Source organism: Phascolarctos cinereus, unplaced genomic scaffold (assembly GCF_003287225.1).
Source record: "Phascolarctos cinereus isolate Bilbo 61053 unplaced genomic scaffold, phaCin_HiC Scaffold_726;HRSCAF=1367, whole genome shotgun sequence".
Lineage (NCBI taxonomy): Eukaryota > Metazoa > Chordata > Mammalia > Diprotodontia > Phascolarctidae > Phascolarctos > Phascolarctos cinereus.
Window position 1 is genome coordinate 56,589,155 of NW_027556098.1, and position 19,166 is coordinate 56,608,320.

The 19,166-nt window shown below is 33.5% G+C and overlaps 1 protein-coding gene across 6 annotated transcripts in view; it reads right to left on the reverse strand.

Annotated features, from left to right (window-relative positions):
- KDM6A (lysine demethylase 6A) overlaps positions 1–19,166 on the reverse strand; it is a 266,362-nt gene that overhangs the window by 61,488 nt on the left and 185,708 nt on the right. For 5 of the 6 annotated variants that reach the window (XM_020996047.2, XM_020996046.2, XM_020996045.2 and 2 more), the window contains 2 exons: positions 13,049–13,142; positions 8,946–9,072 (listed from right to left, as the gene is read on the reverse strand). In XM_020996047.2, coding sequence (XP_020851706.1) covers positions 8,946–9,072; positions 13,049–13,142 — 221 coding nt within the window. Of the gene's footprint in view, positions 1–8,945; positions 9,073–13,048; positions 13,143–16,118; positions 16,174–19,166 lie in introns of those variants that run through there. The other variant, XM_020996048.2, reaches the window with a different exon arrangement.

Genomic DNA, 19,166 nt, shown 5'->3' on the forward strand with positions numbered 1-19,166 from the left:
GAAGAGAAAAGAAAGTCATGAGAGATAACTAGTTTTGGAAGTTAGATGAATATTATTTTAAAATATATTGAGGTGATGATAGTTCTTTCAAGTGGAACTGTCAAGTAATTGGAAAGGAAAGATGGGATGGGGGTTCAGGAATGGTCAACGATTTAAATTTCTATTTGGGAGTCACTCAGAACTGATATCTCCTCACAAAACAGAAAACAGTCAAATTTTACTAATGCTTAGGAAAGATTAAGGGGAACACTGAGGGAGAAGAGAGAATGGGTCGTACCATGCAAGAAGTTTTGAAGTCTGAAAAAGAAATCTCTTTTTCACTTGGTAGGTGGCTGAGCTTGCGGGCAAGGAAATACAGAGTAGACTTCTACTTTAGCAGGATTAATCTGGTAATCGCATGTAGATTAGATTGGAAAGAGAAGCCATAGGCTAGAAGAGTTGGGAGGGTATTGCAATAATCTAGGCCAAGTGGTAATGGTGGTGAATATTAACTAAAGGAAATGGTCAAAAGAAAATAAGCCAGATGTGTCAGTGTTTCACCAGTGAGAAATAGAAGGGATCAAAATATTTACTGATTTAAAAAAATTACTAATTGTGGAGAAAAGAGAAGGAAAAGTAAAAAGTAAAAAATTCCCTAATTTTTGAGGATGTTGGTTCCATTAAGAGAAATAGGAATTTCCCTATATAGTGCAGGTATCTACTTTTAATATGATCATAAAAAAACCCCATCAAAAACCAAAAAGAAGCACCATATTTAATAAGGATACAATAGCAGCTTTCTCAATAAATATATAACTAAAACAAGGGTGTTCACTTTCACTGCTATTAATTGTTCTAGTTCTAGAAATGCTAATAACAGCAAGAGAAAAAAACTATCTTTTTTTGCTGATGACATGATGGTTTACTTATAATTCCAAATGAATCAGAAATGAAAACTAGATGATACAATAGCTTTAGCAAAGATCCAAAATAAGCCAATAAAAATAAAACAACATTCCCATACAAGGATAACAAAATCTCAAAGTGAAAAATACAAATAGAAATCCCATTAAAAATAATGGTAAATGCATAAAATAATTGGCAGTCCATCTCAACTTTCAAAGCATACTCAATGTCTGTATAAATTCAATAACAAAATCCTCTTTAATAGGTGGAAGAATAATCAGTGCTCCTAGATGAGCTATGGCAGTATAATAAAAATTAAATGCCAATAAAGTTAATGCTACAATATTAATACAATACCAACCAAACTATCAAAGGCATACTTTACAGAGTCAACAAAATATTATCAAGATTTATTTGGAAAAAGAACTGGGAAACATTAAATACTTAGAAAAGACCTCCCATGATAAAAACCGCTGGAAAAACTGGAAAGCATTCTGGCAGAAATTAAGCTTAAACCTTCCACCATGTTTTTAACGTATAATCTGAATAGATACAAGACATTAATATTAAAGATCACAACACAAAGAACTTAGAAGAGAAGCAGATAATATAATCATTCACAGGTACAGGAAAGAAGAAAAGAAGGGAGAAATTCAGTCAATAAACACTTACTAAGCACCTACTAAATGCTGGGCCCACTGTTAAGTACTAGGGAAATAAAAGAAGCAAAAGGCAATCCCAGCCCTCAAGGAACTCACAATCTAAATATGTGTATGTGCGTGTGGAGGGGGAGAAGAAATAATAAGGAAATATGTACAAACAAGGTACAACACCAAGAGAGGGAGGGCACTAGAATTAAGAAGGCTTCTTGTAGAATATGAGATTTTAGTTGGGACTTAAAGCAAACAAGGGAAGATAAGCAGGTAGAGCTGAGGATGGAGAGAATTTCAGAAATGGAGGACAGCCAAAGAAAATGCCCTGATGGAGTGTTTTATTCATAGGTAAAAAAAAAAAAAGGAGGTCAGTGTTACTGGATTGCACAGTATGTGGCGGGGGTTAGGTGTAAAAAAAACTTAAAAGGAGGGGACTGGGTTATGAAAGGTTTTAAATGCCATACAGAGGATTTTTATATTTAATCTGGAAGGTGATACATGGAATCACTAGAATTTATGGAGTAAGGGGGTGACATTATCAGATGTAATTTGAGAAAACCACTTCGGTGGCTAAATTAAGGATGGACTGGAGAAAAGCATAACTTGAGGCAGGCAGATTGCAAAAGTGAAGGCATGATGTGAGAAGAGGCATATTTGAGAGATGTTGTAAAGATGAAACCAATAATTCTTGAGAGACAGGATGCCATCTAGGTTTAGAGCCTGAGGAGGATGGTGATGCCTTCTAAATTAATAGGGAAAACAGGGGTGGGGGTAAGCATTTAAAGGGAAAGATAATGAATTTAGTTTTGGACATGTTAAGTTCAAGATGTCTACTGGACATCCAGTTTGCAAATATCTGAAAGGTGGCTGGAGATGTGAAAATGGGAAGTAGGCAGGAGAGATGGATTTGAAAACTGTCAGCACACAGATGTAATTAAATCCACAGAAACTGATGAGATCACCAAGTGAAATACTAGAGAGGGAGCAGAAGACCCAGGACAAAACCCAGTGGGACATCTAAGATTAGAGGGTGCTATACGGATGAGGATCCACTGAAGGAAAATGTGAAGAGACAGTCAAATAGGTAGGAGACTCAGGAGAGAGTGGTTCCCCCAAAGCTCTGAAGAAATGACATGCCTAAGGTAATATTAAGTGTCAGTGTACAGCACTACTTAAAACTCAGTTCTTCTGACTTCTAAATCAGTTACCTCTATCTAAATCTATTACTTCTACAGTACATACACTGTTCTCTCATCTCTCTGAAAATTTCTAATTTTGTGAATGATATTCACATTTTCCAAGTACAGTTTTAAAGCCAAGATCTGTAATATTACATGTACCTAACTGTCAAATATCAATCTGTGACTGGAGGAGGAAAAAGGAAAACAAAAAATTTTCAAATAAAAGAGTAACTTAAGAAAATGAAGGGACAACTGCAGGCAGAAGATCTGGATTCAAGTGCCCTCTCTATTATTCTAGATTACAAACAACACACAACTTATCAACATGTATTGGTAGAAGCAGATTCTACACTGTGATCTTTTGACATCACATACGGATAAAAAAAAATAGTAAGGCCGAAGGATAACTCTGTACACTCCCTTTTATTTAACTCTGGTTCAAGGATTAGAACTAACATTTTAAAAACTGTTAAGATTAAAAACAAAATGGAGACATTAATTTTGTTCATGAAAAAAAATTTTAAATTTCATGTATCCAAATTTCCTTTCCCCTGTATTTACAGATTCTTCTCCTGGTTGCCAGCAGAATCTTTTGGAATTGTCAAATTTAAACACTTGTGTTTTTGAAGATTTGAGTTTTTGCTAGAGGTGACCTATGTATTCTTATGACTGGCATTTTGTTTTCTGTGTTCAAAGGTTCTTTACAGTTTTCTTGTATTTTTTCTTACATTATGGTGTTTTGTGTTTTTTGACTTGTAGTGTTCTTCTGGGAGACCTATAATCCATATGAAGCTTGTCTTCAAGATCAATGTGTTTTGAATAGAGTTTATGTTTTCTTTTAATGTTTTTCTTTTTTCCCCCCTCCTAGATTGTCCTTCACTTCTGCTTATTGGCACTCCTAATCAGTTGTCAGGTTTTTTTGCTATTTGGTGAAATGCCACAGATTCAAAGTTTTTTCAAAATCTGTTTTGCCAATTATTTTTTTTTTGGGGGGAGGCCATAAATTCTGCTCTGACAATTCTCATTTCTTTGTTAAACCACTCAGGAAAAACATGCTGTGGTTCCACAAAATCCACAGGGTCTCCGGCCTTATTAGGTGTTGAATCATTTTTCTTTACTTTCCAGTTTTTAATCACAGATGCCCAAATTAGCTTCCTAACAGACATGGGGGGCATATTTCTTTCTGCTGTTAATGTCTTCCTTGTTGCTTTATCTACTTGTCTTTGAGTTTTCTTCCTCCTGGGATCTTTGGTACTTTCAGTCTTTTTTTCTTCTTAATTTTCTCCTATTGCTCGCTTTCTCACCTCCTCTCCTCAGACGGTTATTTCCATGGAGACTGGATCTCAAATACCTTAGCCTCCTCTCATGCTGGGCAATTCATGGTTTACCAGCCAAGGTCTCTGCCCTAAGTGACTTCTGGGAAGATAAGAGTAGCACCACCTGAATACTGGCCTCTTTCCCTAACGCTTAGTAGAATGCCACATAACCTTTTTTTCACTCTGTATATCACTATATTCTGCCCTATAACTTCTATTCCTCAGTTCTTTTCCATGGCAGTAAGGAGAAGTGCCATGCATTGCCATCTTAGCCTGGGCAGTTATCTGTCATTAGGAGTTTGGATCTGAAGCTTTGGGAGGAGGGTGGCAGTTGGGTGTTGAATTGAGATCTATCGTAAACCCAGACATGAGTGCTTCCCTTTTACCTTTTTTCTTCTGCTCTCCTGTAGATATCTTTTGCAGCAGAGAGTGTTTTCATGGTGTTGGCTGTCAAGAGCACCATAATTTCTGTGCAATGTAGGGTTTGGGTCTCCGTACACTAAAAGGAAAGATTTGGCGCGGGGGTGGGGAAGAGAGGGTGTATATGTGAGCATATGGGCTGCATTTTGTTTCAAGCCCATGGAGTGGGAACATGGTAGGTAGTAGGGGAAAGGGGTTCTAAGAGAGTATGAGTCAGGCATCAGTTCAAAGAGATTTTGCCTTCTTTTAGGTTCCTAGTATCTAAGACCACAGAGACAGCTACATAACATGTTTTAGACAGGATGGAAGGACCGTAACAGAAAATACCTAGCCTTTCATTTTGTTGGTCACATGACAAGCATTTTAGTTTGATATAATCAAAATTATCTAGTTAAACAATAATAATAGCTAGAACTTATGTAGTATTTACTTTATGCTAAGTGCTTTATACAGATATTATCTCATCTGATCCTTACAACAACCCAGAGAGATGCTTTCCCCTAACAGTCAGGGAAAGACACAACAAAAGTTAAGTTACTTGCACAAGGTAATAGTTTCTGAGGCTAGATCTGAACTTAGGTCTTCCTGAAACCAAGCCTAGCACTGCATCCAACTTGCCATTATCCATTAGTAATCACTCTATCCCTATAGAAAGATAGGCACACTAATAATGTACCACTGGTAGAGCTGAGATGCTTCAAACATTCTAGAAAAGTAATGAGGAACTATATGAAGAAAGTGACTAAAATATATTTAATGGAAATGATTTTCCTGTTTCCTGATTGTATTTAACACAAGCTTTTAGATTAAGATTTTTTTTATTATGTTTTTTCAGTCCTCTTTGTAGAGATTTTTTCTATGTTTTTTTATGCATAAATGATAAGGATAAGATGGTAAATGACTGGGGGAAAAATATCTTAGCATCAAACATCACCAGAAAGGGTCTAATAGTATCCAATGCATACAGGAAACCAACAAAACTGTATAAAAACAAACAGCAATTCTTCAGAAAGTTCTCAGAAGAACTGCAAACTATTAACAGCTAAAAGGGAACCAAGTCATTAATCATATCAAAACAACTCCATAACAACTTAGTAAAGATACCAAAACATGTGAATATTAAATGTTATAAAAAGAGTCAACTTGTATAAACTGCTAACTGCATGCTAAATATTTTACAAATATTACCTTATTTAATTCTCTCAACAACCTTAGGAGGTAGGTGTTATTGCCATCATCTACATTTTACAGTTGAAGAAACAGTCAAACAGAGGTTAAGTGTTTTGACCAAAGTTGCATAGCTAGTAAGTGTTCGAGATCAGATGTGACCTTGGGTCTTCCTGATTTCAAGCCCAGTGCTCTGCCCACTGAACCACCAAGGTGCCTTTGTTGAAGGATTAGGGAAAGACAGTAAAATAGAAATTCTATGTTGGTGAAGCATAAGTTAGTCCAATCATTCTGGAAAGCATATAAAATTATGCTAACCATATTGTAAAATGTCTATTCCCTTTGACCTCAAAATCCCAATGCTAGGCATATACTACACTATGAAGTGATAAAAAAGTGATAAAAAGTGAAGCATGTAGGAAAAGAAAAACAATAAAGATGGTGACAGCAACAATGTAAATAGAAAGATAAAAAATAATTAAGAAAACCCCTTCCATTCCCACCCCCACAAAAACCTTCAGTTTGTTGAAATTCTTATGAACAAGCTTGAACCCAAAGAAAAAATATGACAAGTGTATGGCACACTACAAGTAATTTAAAATCTGTCTGTGGTGTTTGGCTTGCTGAACTATTCCCCCCACCCCTTCCTATTATTTGTTACAAGGGATGAGTCATCATAGTGAAATGGAATGAAAGCCAAGAAGATTTCTGATATATACTTGATGTATAGCTCTGGGCAAGTCACTTAACGTCTTTTAAGCAAATAATAAGGCGTACAGAACGCGCCATCTTATATTTCCTCACATAAGAATTCTCTGTACCAATAAAATCAAGTTCAAATTTCTGTCTCTTGTTATCTAACTGATGGTAAGGAGAGAGAGAAAATTTATTAAGAAATGCAAGTGATGTTAAAAACATCAAGGGAAAAACAATTTAGAGAGTATCAAAGGGGACTTTTCACTAAATCATAATTAAACAAAAAATACATTTACCATTCCATCAAAGTAGGAATTTTACATGGTGTCCATACCTTATATCAATAACTTATACTTGAAAACAAATATTCTTTTCTCTTTTGATATAATGATATACAATTTTCAAAAAGTAAAATTACTACAATGTAAAATATAGGATTACGCAGTAAGTTTAGGACAAGGAAAACTGAAGTGGAAAATAATAGTATAGAACAAAAGACTAACACAAAGGACAAATATAAAGAGAAAGGCAGCTGTACAAAATCAAAGCTTAAATAGAAAGTTAATGATGAAATTAAATAACGATCTAATGTTTATAACAGTTCAATATAATTTTAAGTGTACTAGAGATAAATTTTGCAAGATAACAAAATTTGAAAGCCTGCTTATGTTAAAATTAATTTTAACAAACCAAATAATGTGGCATTTTAATTTTTTATAATTTGTCATTAGATAATTTTAAATTCAATCTTAAGTGTTTACTCCATGTCTTTATTTTTATTAATTTCTTTATTTTTAGTTTTCAACATTCACTTCCACAAGATTTTGAGTTCCAAATTTTTTCATCATCTCGTCCCTCCTCCCAACTCAAGATGACAAACATTCTGAATACCCCTTCCCCTAATCTGCCCTCCCTTCTATCTCCACCTCCCCTTCTCTTATTACCTTCCCTTGTATTTTCCTGTAGGGCAGGACAGATTTCTATACCCTACTGCCTGTATATCTTATTTCCCAGTTGCATGGGAAAACAAAATTTTTTTTAACATTTGTTTTTAAAACTTTGGGCTCCAAATTTTCTTCCTTCCTCCGTCCCCACCCACCCTCACTGAAAAGGTAAGTAACTTGATACAGGTTAAACATGTGTAGTCATGCAAAACACTTTCATAGTAGTCATGTTGTGAAAAACCAAGTATATTTCCCTTAATCCTATCCCACTCCCCCTTTATTCTATTCTCTCTTTTGACCCTGTCCCTCCTTAGAAGTGTTTGCTTCTGATTTACCCCCTCCCCAATCTGCCCTCCCCTCTATTATCCCTGTGCTCTCTCGTCCCCTTCCCCTCTATTTTCCTTTAGGGTAAGATAGATTTCCATACCCAATTGAGTGTGTATCTCATTCCCTCCTTAAGAAAATCCTATGAGAATAAGATTCACTCATTCCCTCTCACCTTCCCATTTCCCCTCCACTGTAAAAGCCTTTTCTTGTCTGCTTTATGTGACATAATTTACCCCATTCTACCTCTCCTTTTCTCCTCCCAGTATAATCCTCTCTCACCCCTTAATTTTATTCTCCAGATATTACCCCTTCATCTGCAACTCCATGATCCTGTGCCCTCTATTTATCTATATCTACACACACACACACACACACACATAATTTTTCCCTCCAACTACCCTAACACTGACAATACTCTTATGTCTTTAGCATAAAGGATAGATACTCTTAAGAGCCAATATTCTAGCCCTACCTTTACCCCTATCTAGGTTTGTGAACTTGGGGAAATCCTTTCACTTTGCTGAGTTGTGTCTTGATCTTTAAAACAGACTTGTATTAGATTAGGGATTCTTAACCTCAGGTCCATGACCTTGGTTTTAAAAAATATTCTGATAAGCATTCTTTGATATAATTAATTTTCTTTGTAATCCTCTTCATCTTGTGAATTAAAATACATTATTCTATGAAGGGGTAACATAGGGTTTCAATATACTGCCAAAGGTGTCCTTAACACAAAAAAAGTTAAGAACCTTGTACTGGATGATCTCTCTGCCAAAAATAAAAAAAACTTTTCAGTTGTGTCTTTAAGGTAAGTAAGTAATATCTTCCCACCTTAAGTCAGAAAAATGATATTGAAGATAGTATTAAGATAATAATATCCTAAAAGTACCCGTTAGGCATCAAAGTCAAATCTACCATCATTGACATCCATTCTATACAATATAAAATGCAAAGAAAAACTACACAACTAGGCAAAAAAAGCTAGGTGATTAAGAGAGAGGTGAAAACTATTATTAGTTATTATTGAGGGTTAAGATCCAACCAGTTTCTTTTAAGTCTATAAAGAGAAATACAATGAAATGAAAGCCAAGGGAACAAAAGTGACATCAAAGAGAAAAGGTTTATGGGTGGCCAGCTGGAACTGGAGGTAATACTGTAAGAAACAATAGGAAAATTAGATTTTTGGGGGGGAGAGAGTAGGGGAGAAGAAGCAACCCATCACACTTTATTTGAAATTATTTTACAGGAAAAATGCACTGATTAATTATAAGGTAGAAATTAGTATTTTAAAATTAGAATACAAATTCTCATTGTGGAATTAAGAAAAGTCTTTAAAAAATACTGAGCAGAACTCACCTTCCAAGGAAATACCAGGACTGGCCAGAGTTAGGATCTGCCTCTAGAGATTTTTGGAGATACTGAATAGCATAGCTTTCCTTGGTGGCTTTGTCTCCCAGCTGATCCACAGTGTGATGCATCCACCCTACAATAAAATGTGACAAATAATCACCTAAACTAAATTATTTAAATGGTATTCTTGCATGCATTAAAAAAATAAATAACAACCATACACACCCTTCCCGCATCTTCTCCCCAAAAAAGCTTTCAAGAAAGCTTCAGTGGCTCCCTTTTGTCTCTACAATAAAATACAACCCCTTCAGTCTGGCTTTTAAAGACCTACATAATCTGGCTCCAGCCTACCTTTCCATGCTAATTGCAATTACTGTTCTTCACACAGCCTGCATTTCTATACAAGCTGGCCTTCTTGCTGTTTGCTAAAGATTACATTCAATCTCCTGTCTCCATGGATTTTGCATAGACTGTCATCCACACCTAGAATAGTCTTCTCTCTTATGCTTAAACTGCAAAATCTCTAGTTTTCTTTAAAATTACCTCACAGAGGAATTTTATCTTGATCATCACATTTCCCCTAGTGTCTTCTCTTGTAACGCCATATCTTACATTTCATTTGCTTTATGCATGCTATTTCTCCCCAATAGAATGTTAACTCCTTGAAGGGAGCAACTATTTGTTTTTTTGGTTTGAAACCCAAATGTCTAACACAGTGACTGACACATGGCAGATGCTTAATATGTGCTAATTGACTCAATGAATTTAATTATCTTCTATAAAAACTCAAAACATTAATTTAATTTTTCAGTTTCAGATGGACCTCTGCCACAGTGCTAACACTATATGGCAACTAGGGTGGTCAAGAGGGAGATACTAAGTCAATGAAAACTTGGTGTTGAAATCTTAACGCCTTTCCTTTGGGTTTTAACTTAGTAAAAAGCAAAGTGGCAGTATTCTAGTGACAAGAATCTGAGCTGAGTATGGAAAAAGTCTTAACCTTAGTCCTAGACCTACCACTAAACTAGCAACATGAGCTGAAGTGGTTCACAAGTTTACTATAGTTCAATTTCTCCATTTGTCAAAAAGTGATTATATTTGCTACCTCACACAGTAGCTATAAACATAAAAATCAGATGACAGGCAAATAAAGTACTTTGAAAGGTTATAAATACTACACAAAGATAAGGTATTAATTATTAAGCACTTTTATCTGTTGGGCTGTTATTAAAATATAAATAAAAATCTATTAAAAAAAACAACTTTAGGTATAGTGTCATCTTAAATTTCCAGTATTAAATTAAGATTAAAACAAATTCAGATTATAATTACACAACTGACAATCCTATAGTATTAATGGCTTATGAAACAAGAACCGAAGACACCAATTAATCTAACATTCAGTTTTATAGATAAGGAAATTTAGAACTAAGGAGTTTAATTTTAATTGCAAGACTTGAACTCAGGTTTCCTAACTCTTAAACCAATGATTTTCCAACAAATATCTCTTGTAAAGCAATCAGAATTTCTAACTGATCTGAATGAACCAATTGTTCATTTGGCATATCAGAAATCATGTTGTAATAGGAATACTGGCATATTCTCCCCAACTTGAGTACAGACAAAAACCAATATTAATTTTTGCCACTGACTTTTTTCTCTCTCCCACCCCCACCAAGACAATGTAGTTTAATGTAGCCGAATAAGGTAAGTATATTTCTTAGTTTTTCTAGTATTTCTAAAAATTCCAAATTGGAGACAATAAACACAAACAATGGGAAAATTTTGTAGTCTCTCCTTAGAAACTGAGGTTAAAAATAATTCAACAAAAAATTGTGAATATCCTATACAATCTTTATCTTCTAAGACATAAATGCCCTTCATGAGGATGTTTTATGCAACTAAACATCAGAAATGTGCTATTATAAAAAATTTGCTATGCAAGCTCAATTTAAAAACTGCCTCCTACCACAACAAAATATTGAGAACGTACCTTCTGCACATAAATGGTACAACTCATCTCAAAAGATGGTCACATCAATATTTTTTTAAAAAGTTTATTATATTCAAAGCTCTCCCTCTTCTAAAGTCCTATTCTGATATATAATTGATTACGCCATCAAGCTGGGTGGGTTCTTGAAAGCTTTAATCTGTAAACATACAGTTCCTACCAAACTGTAAAGGCTCAAGGACAGACCCAGAAATGGGCTATTATTGCAGACAAGCCTAAATTAGAAATTCATGATTAGTAAGTTGGTCCCTAAGATATGATTTTCAATTTTTTTTTTGCCACAGCAATTCATTATGGTATAGAAAAATATCTGTGGAAGAAAGATCCGTAACAATAAGCACTATAAAACACTACATTCTAAACCCATCATGTAGTCACAGTAAAAAATGTTTTTTACTTTGTAGCATTTTTGTTTTTAAAAAGTCATTAACAACTTTCAAAAGAAGTTAATTATTCTGTTGTAGATAATTTCAAATACGTAAAGGCTATCCTGTTCCTTGCTAATATTTCAAAGCATATGCTAACAGAATTTCTCATCTGCTTGATACATGTTCATTAAAGTGGTTGCACTACAAAATTTGATTCTTATAGGTACTATTTCCAAATGCTATGGAGGTATAAGTTAAAGTGAAGAATAAAATGATTCTTACTATCCCCGCCTACCAGCTCTGCTGTCAGTTTGCTATTAGTAATGGGAATAGGAGCTGCAATGACCTCTACTCATTAGTTGCTGCTCAAGGGTCAGTGACAAGCTGCATTACAGTGGGGTTAAGCTCAGCTGCTAATGTATCAAGTACGTAAAAAAAAGATCAGTTTTTATTGATTGTACATCAAAATAAGGAGTAAGCAATTGCCACATATTGCTCCAATTCATTTAAGAGTGTAAAATATACTAGCATCAGAATATACGATAATAGATAAAATAATACAAATTGACATCTTCCCTATCACGAATTTCTTTAGTAAAATTAGAAGGATAGGAACTACAAATGAAATTTGTATCCTGTACCCAACAACTCACTTCATTAATTTTTATTAAATAAATGACAATAGGTAAATGGAACAAAAGCAGGCAGTCTGAAAGGGATAAAGTTATAAATGGGCAATGAGAAAAATGTTAGAGTGGAGTATGGCTATAAGCTAACAATGTAAATAAATACTGCCTACAAGGAACAATGAAACTGCATAGAGTTCTAATATATTTACCTCTAATGTTTTATGTAGCAAAACTAGAATTATTGAAGAAAAAACTTTGTCATTGCAAAAATGAAAGGTGTATTTCAACTAAAAATAAAAGACAATTACTCTAAATAAACTATATAGGTTAACAGGTTATCTTAATATAAAAGGGACAAAGCGTTATTTCCATACCTTATGCTTTTACAGTCTAAAATGCTAATATTTCTAAAATACAGTATAAATTAATACTAAAGGAATTTACATGGTAGAAAGCTGAACTAACAAGTGCATTTAAAATTCAGTTTAAAATAGTACTGTCAATATTAACTAAAACATACATATTGGACAAGAGCATCTTAAAATGGTACAGGGGTAAATTATACTCTCAAAAAATGCTCTACCAAAAATTATATAAGAAAAGAATCAAAGTAATACCATCCAATTAAATATAAAAAGTAAAAACTTTGAGCATAAAATAAGCATCCCTATTTCAGGAAGTCTTGTCCTTTTTCTTATAATGCTAATACCAAACTTTAAAAAAAATTTAAATGGCAGGTATCTTATTATCTTGTGTAATCGTGGACATGCTACCTTCTCAATGAAGATGGTTCAGAATCTATAGTGTATGTTAAAGCCTATATAATTCATAGATAATGTTCCCATTGGTATTTACTACAGATAAAAACTATGAAAATTTGGTAATCCTTTATTTACCTCAATAAGTAAGCTTCTTAAATGAATCAGTGAATGGGTTTCTGTTTAAACTATAGTACTGATAAAAATAAAAATTAATTCTAAACAGTGGATTTCAAATAAATGTGCTACGAATGTTAAGCGAAAAGATCAAAACAACCACCTAAAATATTCAAATAGAAAGGGAATGTGTAATTAGGGGTAAACCAAAATATTTTTTACATACCTAACTGTTGTAAGACAGTTGCTTTTACTTGTGCAGGAAGGTTTTCTGTCTGCAAAAGTTGTTCATAAGCTTCCTTTGCAGAGTGATACTTTCTCTGCAGAATGGATGGAGGGGAGGGGAAAGTTAAAGAAAAAGTAAATGAAACTTGATAACCCTTTAAATATCACTCATTAATAAAGATCTTTACAAAGCACTGGAACCAATTATTTTAATTTTTTCACCTCAAAAAGTTATTAGACATTTTGTGTAAAACTCTTTTACAATTTAATCAATATCTGGTTTAAAATATTTAAAGCTATTTAAAAGGGAAAAGTACAGAATAATTCCCTAATGTTATTTATTCAAATTATACCTCTACATAACTGACACCCTAGCCTTCAACTAGCTCCAAATTTTAGAATGCTAAGGTACTTACTAAATCTAGCATTCATAATTACATAGTATCATGAAAAACAGAATAGCTTATTACTTATCAATTTGCTATTATCCCCAAAGACACAAAAGTAAAATGATCTAACATTCTTATTACTTGCCTATATGTGCAATCCCTTTAAAGGCTAATATTCTCTACCCTAAATTATGCAATCTGCCTAAAATCTTTCTAATGATTAACAGACCAGTTAAAAAACAAGGCAGTAAGGCCAAATGCTATCCTTATCCTTAATCAAGTTCTGGAGGAACTGAAAAAAAAATTTTTTTAATCTAACATACTGAGTCACTGTTTTGTAGGATATAAAAGATAAAATTATAATATTGTGGGCAATATGAGTGGGCAATGTTTAAAAACATTACATTTGTAAATAATAATCTATCTTGCTTTTGTAGGTATAAACCCATACTGTTAGAAATCTTCAGAGAATGTTTGAAAATCTTAATTACTTTTCTCAGAAGTCTAAGAGCCATGAAGCCTTTTAAGGAAACACTTATCTTACATCAATAAACCTCTCTCTTCCTCTCCCTCTCTCTAGCTTGATCCTTATGGAACTGATTTTAAATGGCTCTATGACCTTAGGCAACAGTCATAACACTTGTGTCTTAAGTTTAACCATCTGGAAAAGTTAGATGATTTGACTTCTCTAGCTCCTAAGAGTTGCAGTGAATGAGATAATAAAAGTGTTTCTAAAATTTAAAAAGCAAAAAATGAATTTAAAGTATTACTGAACACTTCACTATTAGAAAAGGATTATCAGAGTTTACTTACATTATTAGTCTACATTCAATAAGTAGGCAGGTCAAGAAAGTAATCTCATAGCTTTACAGTGTCAATACATACTTCATAGCACTGAGCTTTTCATATAGCAAGTGCTCAATATTTCTTATCAGACTATTTCTGAAAGCAACACATGTTGTATTTAGGTCTTTCAATAGCCTCACACTGACACTCTGCATTTCACCAAAAACCAGCATATTAACTTATGATCAGACACAATTGTTTTTATTAACCCCCTCCCCACCTTTCCCGTGAACTTCACTTCCAGTTTAAAAAAATCCCTCTCTCTTCTTTAAAAAGAGAGAAAAGCAGAGAAAAGCACCAAGTTAAATAAATGGAATTATTGCTGAGAACAAATTTAAACAAGTTACAAGACAATAAGTAACTACACTGTTGAAGTATTATGGTTCAAAGCAAACAAGCTATTCCTTCTCATAGGCTTGTCCATATAACTGGGAAAAGAACACAGGTAAAATATGTTACAGTTTGGTTATTAAACATGAATAAATTTGCTAATTCTAAGCCCTAAAAATAGAACTTGTGGGTTGTCTGCTGCAAATATAGCAAGCAAAAGTAAATAATATATCTAATTAAATGTACTTAAGAGAAAAAAAACCCAGCAGAATTCAAGGAAAAATCCTTAAATTCAACATAAAAATCTCTGATTTTCTACTCCATAATACTAACTTAAAACCCCAAAGTTTGAAGGTCTATTTATTTAACAAATAAAATTACCCTGAGGATCCTAGAGTCAGTACCCTTAGAGACTATCCTGCTCAACTTTCTCACTTTACTGAAGCCCTGAGTGATAAAATGACTTGCCTAGATCACAAATAAGGAAGCACCTGAGCAGGAAAGTGAACACAATTCTCTGATTCCAGAGGAAGTGCTCCTGCTGGATACCAAGTTCTGTTCCCCCTGATCTTATGTCATGCAATATTTATCCAAATAACAAAATATATTTTTTAATTAAGTCATTTACTAACCATACCAAGCTCCCAACTGAAACACAAAACCACCAAATAAACAACTTTTCCTACACACAAATAAAGGCAAAATCTTGACACGGTCCAGTTCTCCAAACCAAATCTTTTCATGACAAGAGACAGAAAGATTGTCATGTTCAAAGAGAACAATCTCCTACTAATTTTCTCTTCAAGGAAATAATTTGTTGATACAGAAGTAGTAGGTGCCAAGGTACCAGTCATTAACCAGGCACATGAAAAGTCACATTCAATAACATTCAACATTCAAAGCCTGTATTTCTCAGAGGGCACAGCAAAGCTTTGAACATAAAAGGACAGGGAGTAGTGTTCTAAAAAACAGCCAGAGGTTTCAAAAAGTTCACATACATTATATTCCATAGACAAGTTTCTCACTTGTTTAATGAAAGTACTGTCATGTGCAATTCTAACAAGCCAGGTTATCTAACCAAAGAGCAAAACACAAAGAGCAAATCAGAAGGTGACAGAAGCTGTGTGGTATATTACAGAATAAAATTTATGTTCAAGATCATGACTTGTAATAATAAATAGGGTCATATGGAATTTGATTGACACATGTTCAGGAATGTATCTGTTCTGTATATCTTACAGCATAAACTCTATAAAAGTTTAGATTCTTAAATACGACAAATTTACTATGAACCTACACTCGTAATAAAAAAAATTGTTCTTACACTAAAGTGTACCTATTTAACTGTAAGTAGAAGAAGCCTCACAGTGCTATTTCCTTCTACTATTCCATGGTAGTTAATGGCAAAGGTCTTAATCTTAAATTGTTTAAAAGAGAAATGAGTTTACTGTTTTCAGTTTCTACTTTTCTTAAAGATCACAGATTTAGAGCTGAAACAGATCTTACATGATATCATTTAGATGGTGAGCGGCAGAGCACAGTACTTGGACCAAAATCCTGACTCCAAAATGACTGTTCATCCAACAACACCAAAATGCAAAATGAACTAGAGGTGAAGGAACCAAAAATAAGTGATTCTTTTAAATAAATTATAAAAATTTTTATTTTTACTTTGAAGAAGGGGATATATGCGGAATTTCCAACCTGTTCTTAGGATGCCTGTGTCAAACAGAATTGTCATGTTAGTCCATTAAAAGCTGCCTATTTTTCTTTTTCCAGGAAAGGACTTGTATCACCATAAGCCTATAATTATGTAAGGTGTCCTGCCAATGGTTTGAATTTAGTCTGATGGAGTGTTCTTTGAGCCATCCTGTAATAATTATGTACATTTTAACTTTGTAACTCTGAATCTCGCAAAGAGCTTTAAAAAACAGTCCTACTCTCTACTACTGTTTAATAAACATTTGCGGAATGTTATTTTATGTCCATAAACTTTTCTCAATTGTTACTCCCCCATTATCCCACCGTCTCAAGGTAAAAAGTGGCCAGAATTCAAGTTTGATACCTCTCTCTTTACTCTTGCCTTTAAAGTTTTACAGGGCAATTAAGGGAAGCAATGCTTTAATATATTTTTAAAAATAATTCTATCCCCCCTTTTCAGAGAATCTAATAAAAAATGGACACAGTTACAATTATCGAGGTAAAAAAACCACCACAGAAGCCTTAGCATAAGATCCAATTATAAAAATGAACATCTGTAAATATTTTGGCTAAGAAGCAAAATATCAGAACCTTCTTAAAATGGGCAAGAGCTAAAGATATATTTGTAAGACAAAGAATTAAAAGATAGATGTCTTTTTAAATGTTTAGTTTATGTTTCTTTTCCACTAGCTAAAAAGGTTTCCTGGATTAAAAATTATAATCTTTGATTAAAGGAAATGAAGAAAGAAAAAAGTAGAAAATGAAAAATGAGTGAAGAAAGGAGAAATGAGTCCAATCAATGTTGCTCCTTTAAACTGAATGAAGGTCTTAACAAGACACTCTGCCACACACTGTAGGTGATAAGTTCAATAAGAACTAGCCCCTTCACTTACAGGATCTTAGAGTCTAACTGAAGTAACAAAAAAACCCAACCAACCAAAAAAACCCACCCCACGAAAAGTTAAATAATTAGAGATAAAAGAGTTAAGAATATCTAAGATGTTACAATGAATGATAGAACATTAATTCAAAGAATTTGATTACTGTGATTAGACTATACTAATTGTATAGAAAAAGAAATACAGAAAAGGTTAAGTTAAAATAGGACTTAATTATAGAAGTAGACAGGAAAGACATTATTAGAGAGAGAATACCTAGCATTATTATATATGTGACAAAAAAAAGTATTCCTATCCTGTGTGGAGGACAGGTGTAACAGACTAGCTTGGTTGCCCCAGAGTTTGCAGACCACAGGAGTGGACAAGGAATAAGGGGGATATGTACTAAGTACAAAGTATAGGTTGAGGTGAGACTCTGAATGATCTTGAATTCCAAGCTGAGAATTTGTTTGTTATCTAGGAAAGAAATGGAAGCCACTAAAATTATTTTTAAAAATAGGAATCGCACATGATGAAAGCATTTTTTTTAATACAATTACCACATAATCTTTTTTTATATTACTGCTTTATACTATTATGTGAGTTCTAGCAGTGCAATTTCCTCCATTTATTAGTTGTAATTTTCCTTCAGGAATTTTGAATTAGTGACCCCACTATGAGGATTTTAACAAAAAAGGTTATGTATGGGCAGTGGAGGCTAGGAGGAAGAGGAGCCTCCATTATCATCACCATGAACTAGTAATAGAAAAAGAAAAAGGAAAAACACCTGTGTGACAACGTAGGAATGGTTGAACAAACTATAATATCTGCACAGAATGCACAATTAGCATGAATAGAACTTATAAAAATGAGTACAAATGAGACCACTTACATAAAGCGACACAGTGTGAAGAAAGCAGAACCAAAAGAACAATGTAAACTGATGTAAAGAGCAACAGCAGTAAACAAACTCAAATACACAAACAGGAGTTAAGTTCAAAAGAGATAGAAAAACAAAGAATGGAAATATATACACTTTAAGAAATTTAATGTTTTTTTAAAAAACACTGAACAATGAAACAATCCAACTATATTTGGTTAGTAATCATTAGGGAACATCAGTGCATGAACTATTATACATTTTCAATCACTGAAAGTCCTAATCAGGATTATTTGAATGTATATTCTAATTTTCTGACATACTTAAGAATTATTACATACTCCATTCTACTTGTTTTATTTTCCTTTGAATTATTTCATAAAGGTCTTTCTAGATTTCTGTGTATTGGTTACAATTCTGGGTCCAAACTTTTAGTTTGCATTACAGTACTCAGGTATTAATCTAATCATTCCCTAATACTGAATAGTTAGATGGTTTCCAGGTTTTAGGCAATCATACTTAATACAGTTAAGAAAATATTTTAGTAACTACTTCTTTTTCATTTGTTTTTGGTAATACTTTGATACACTGTAATTATGGAATCAACAGGTCAAAATTTTTTAACTTTTATGGTGTAATGCCAGATTGCTCTACAAAAACAAAGTATTTAAAAGTTGTCAATTATATGAACAATGAGTTCATATAATTCCTTTTCTCCAAAAACTCACTGAATTTTGAGATTTTAATTTTTTTCCAATTTGATATATGAGAACAGTGCTGCACCTGTTTTAATTTCTACCTACCTCTGATTATTTTTCAAATTGATTTATTAACAACATGCTTCAACTCTGGAAAATCATGTGTAAGAAAAAAAACTAAACTGAAGGCTGCATAATTATCAAATTATACAAAACTTGGCGCAAGAAAAGATTTAGTTAAGAAAAAACATCTTCCTTATTTCACAGAAGTGTGACCTAGGGAAGAGAGGGGAAACCAACTATGGATGTGGAATACTGCCTAAGATTGTCAGAGCTGACATACTGGTTAGTAATTCAGCCAAACTGCTTTATCTTATTTTAAAAGGGATGGTGGCTT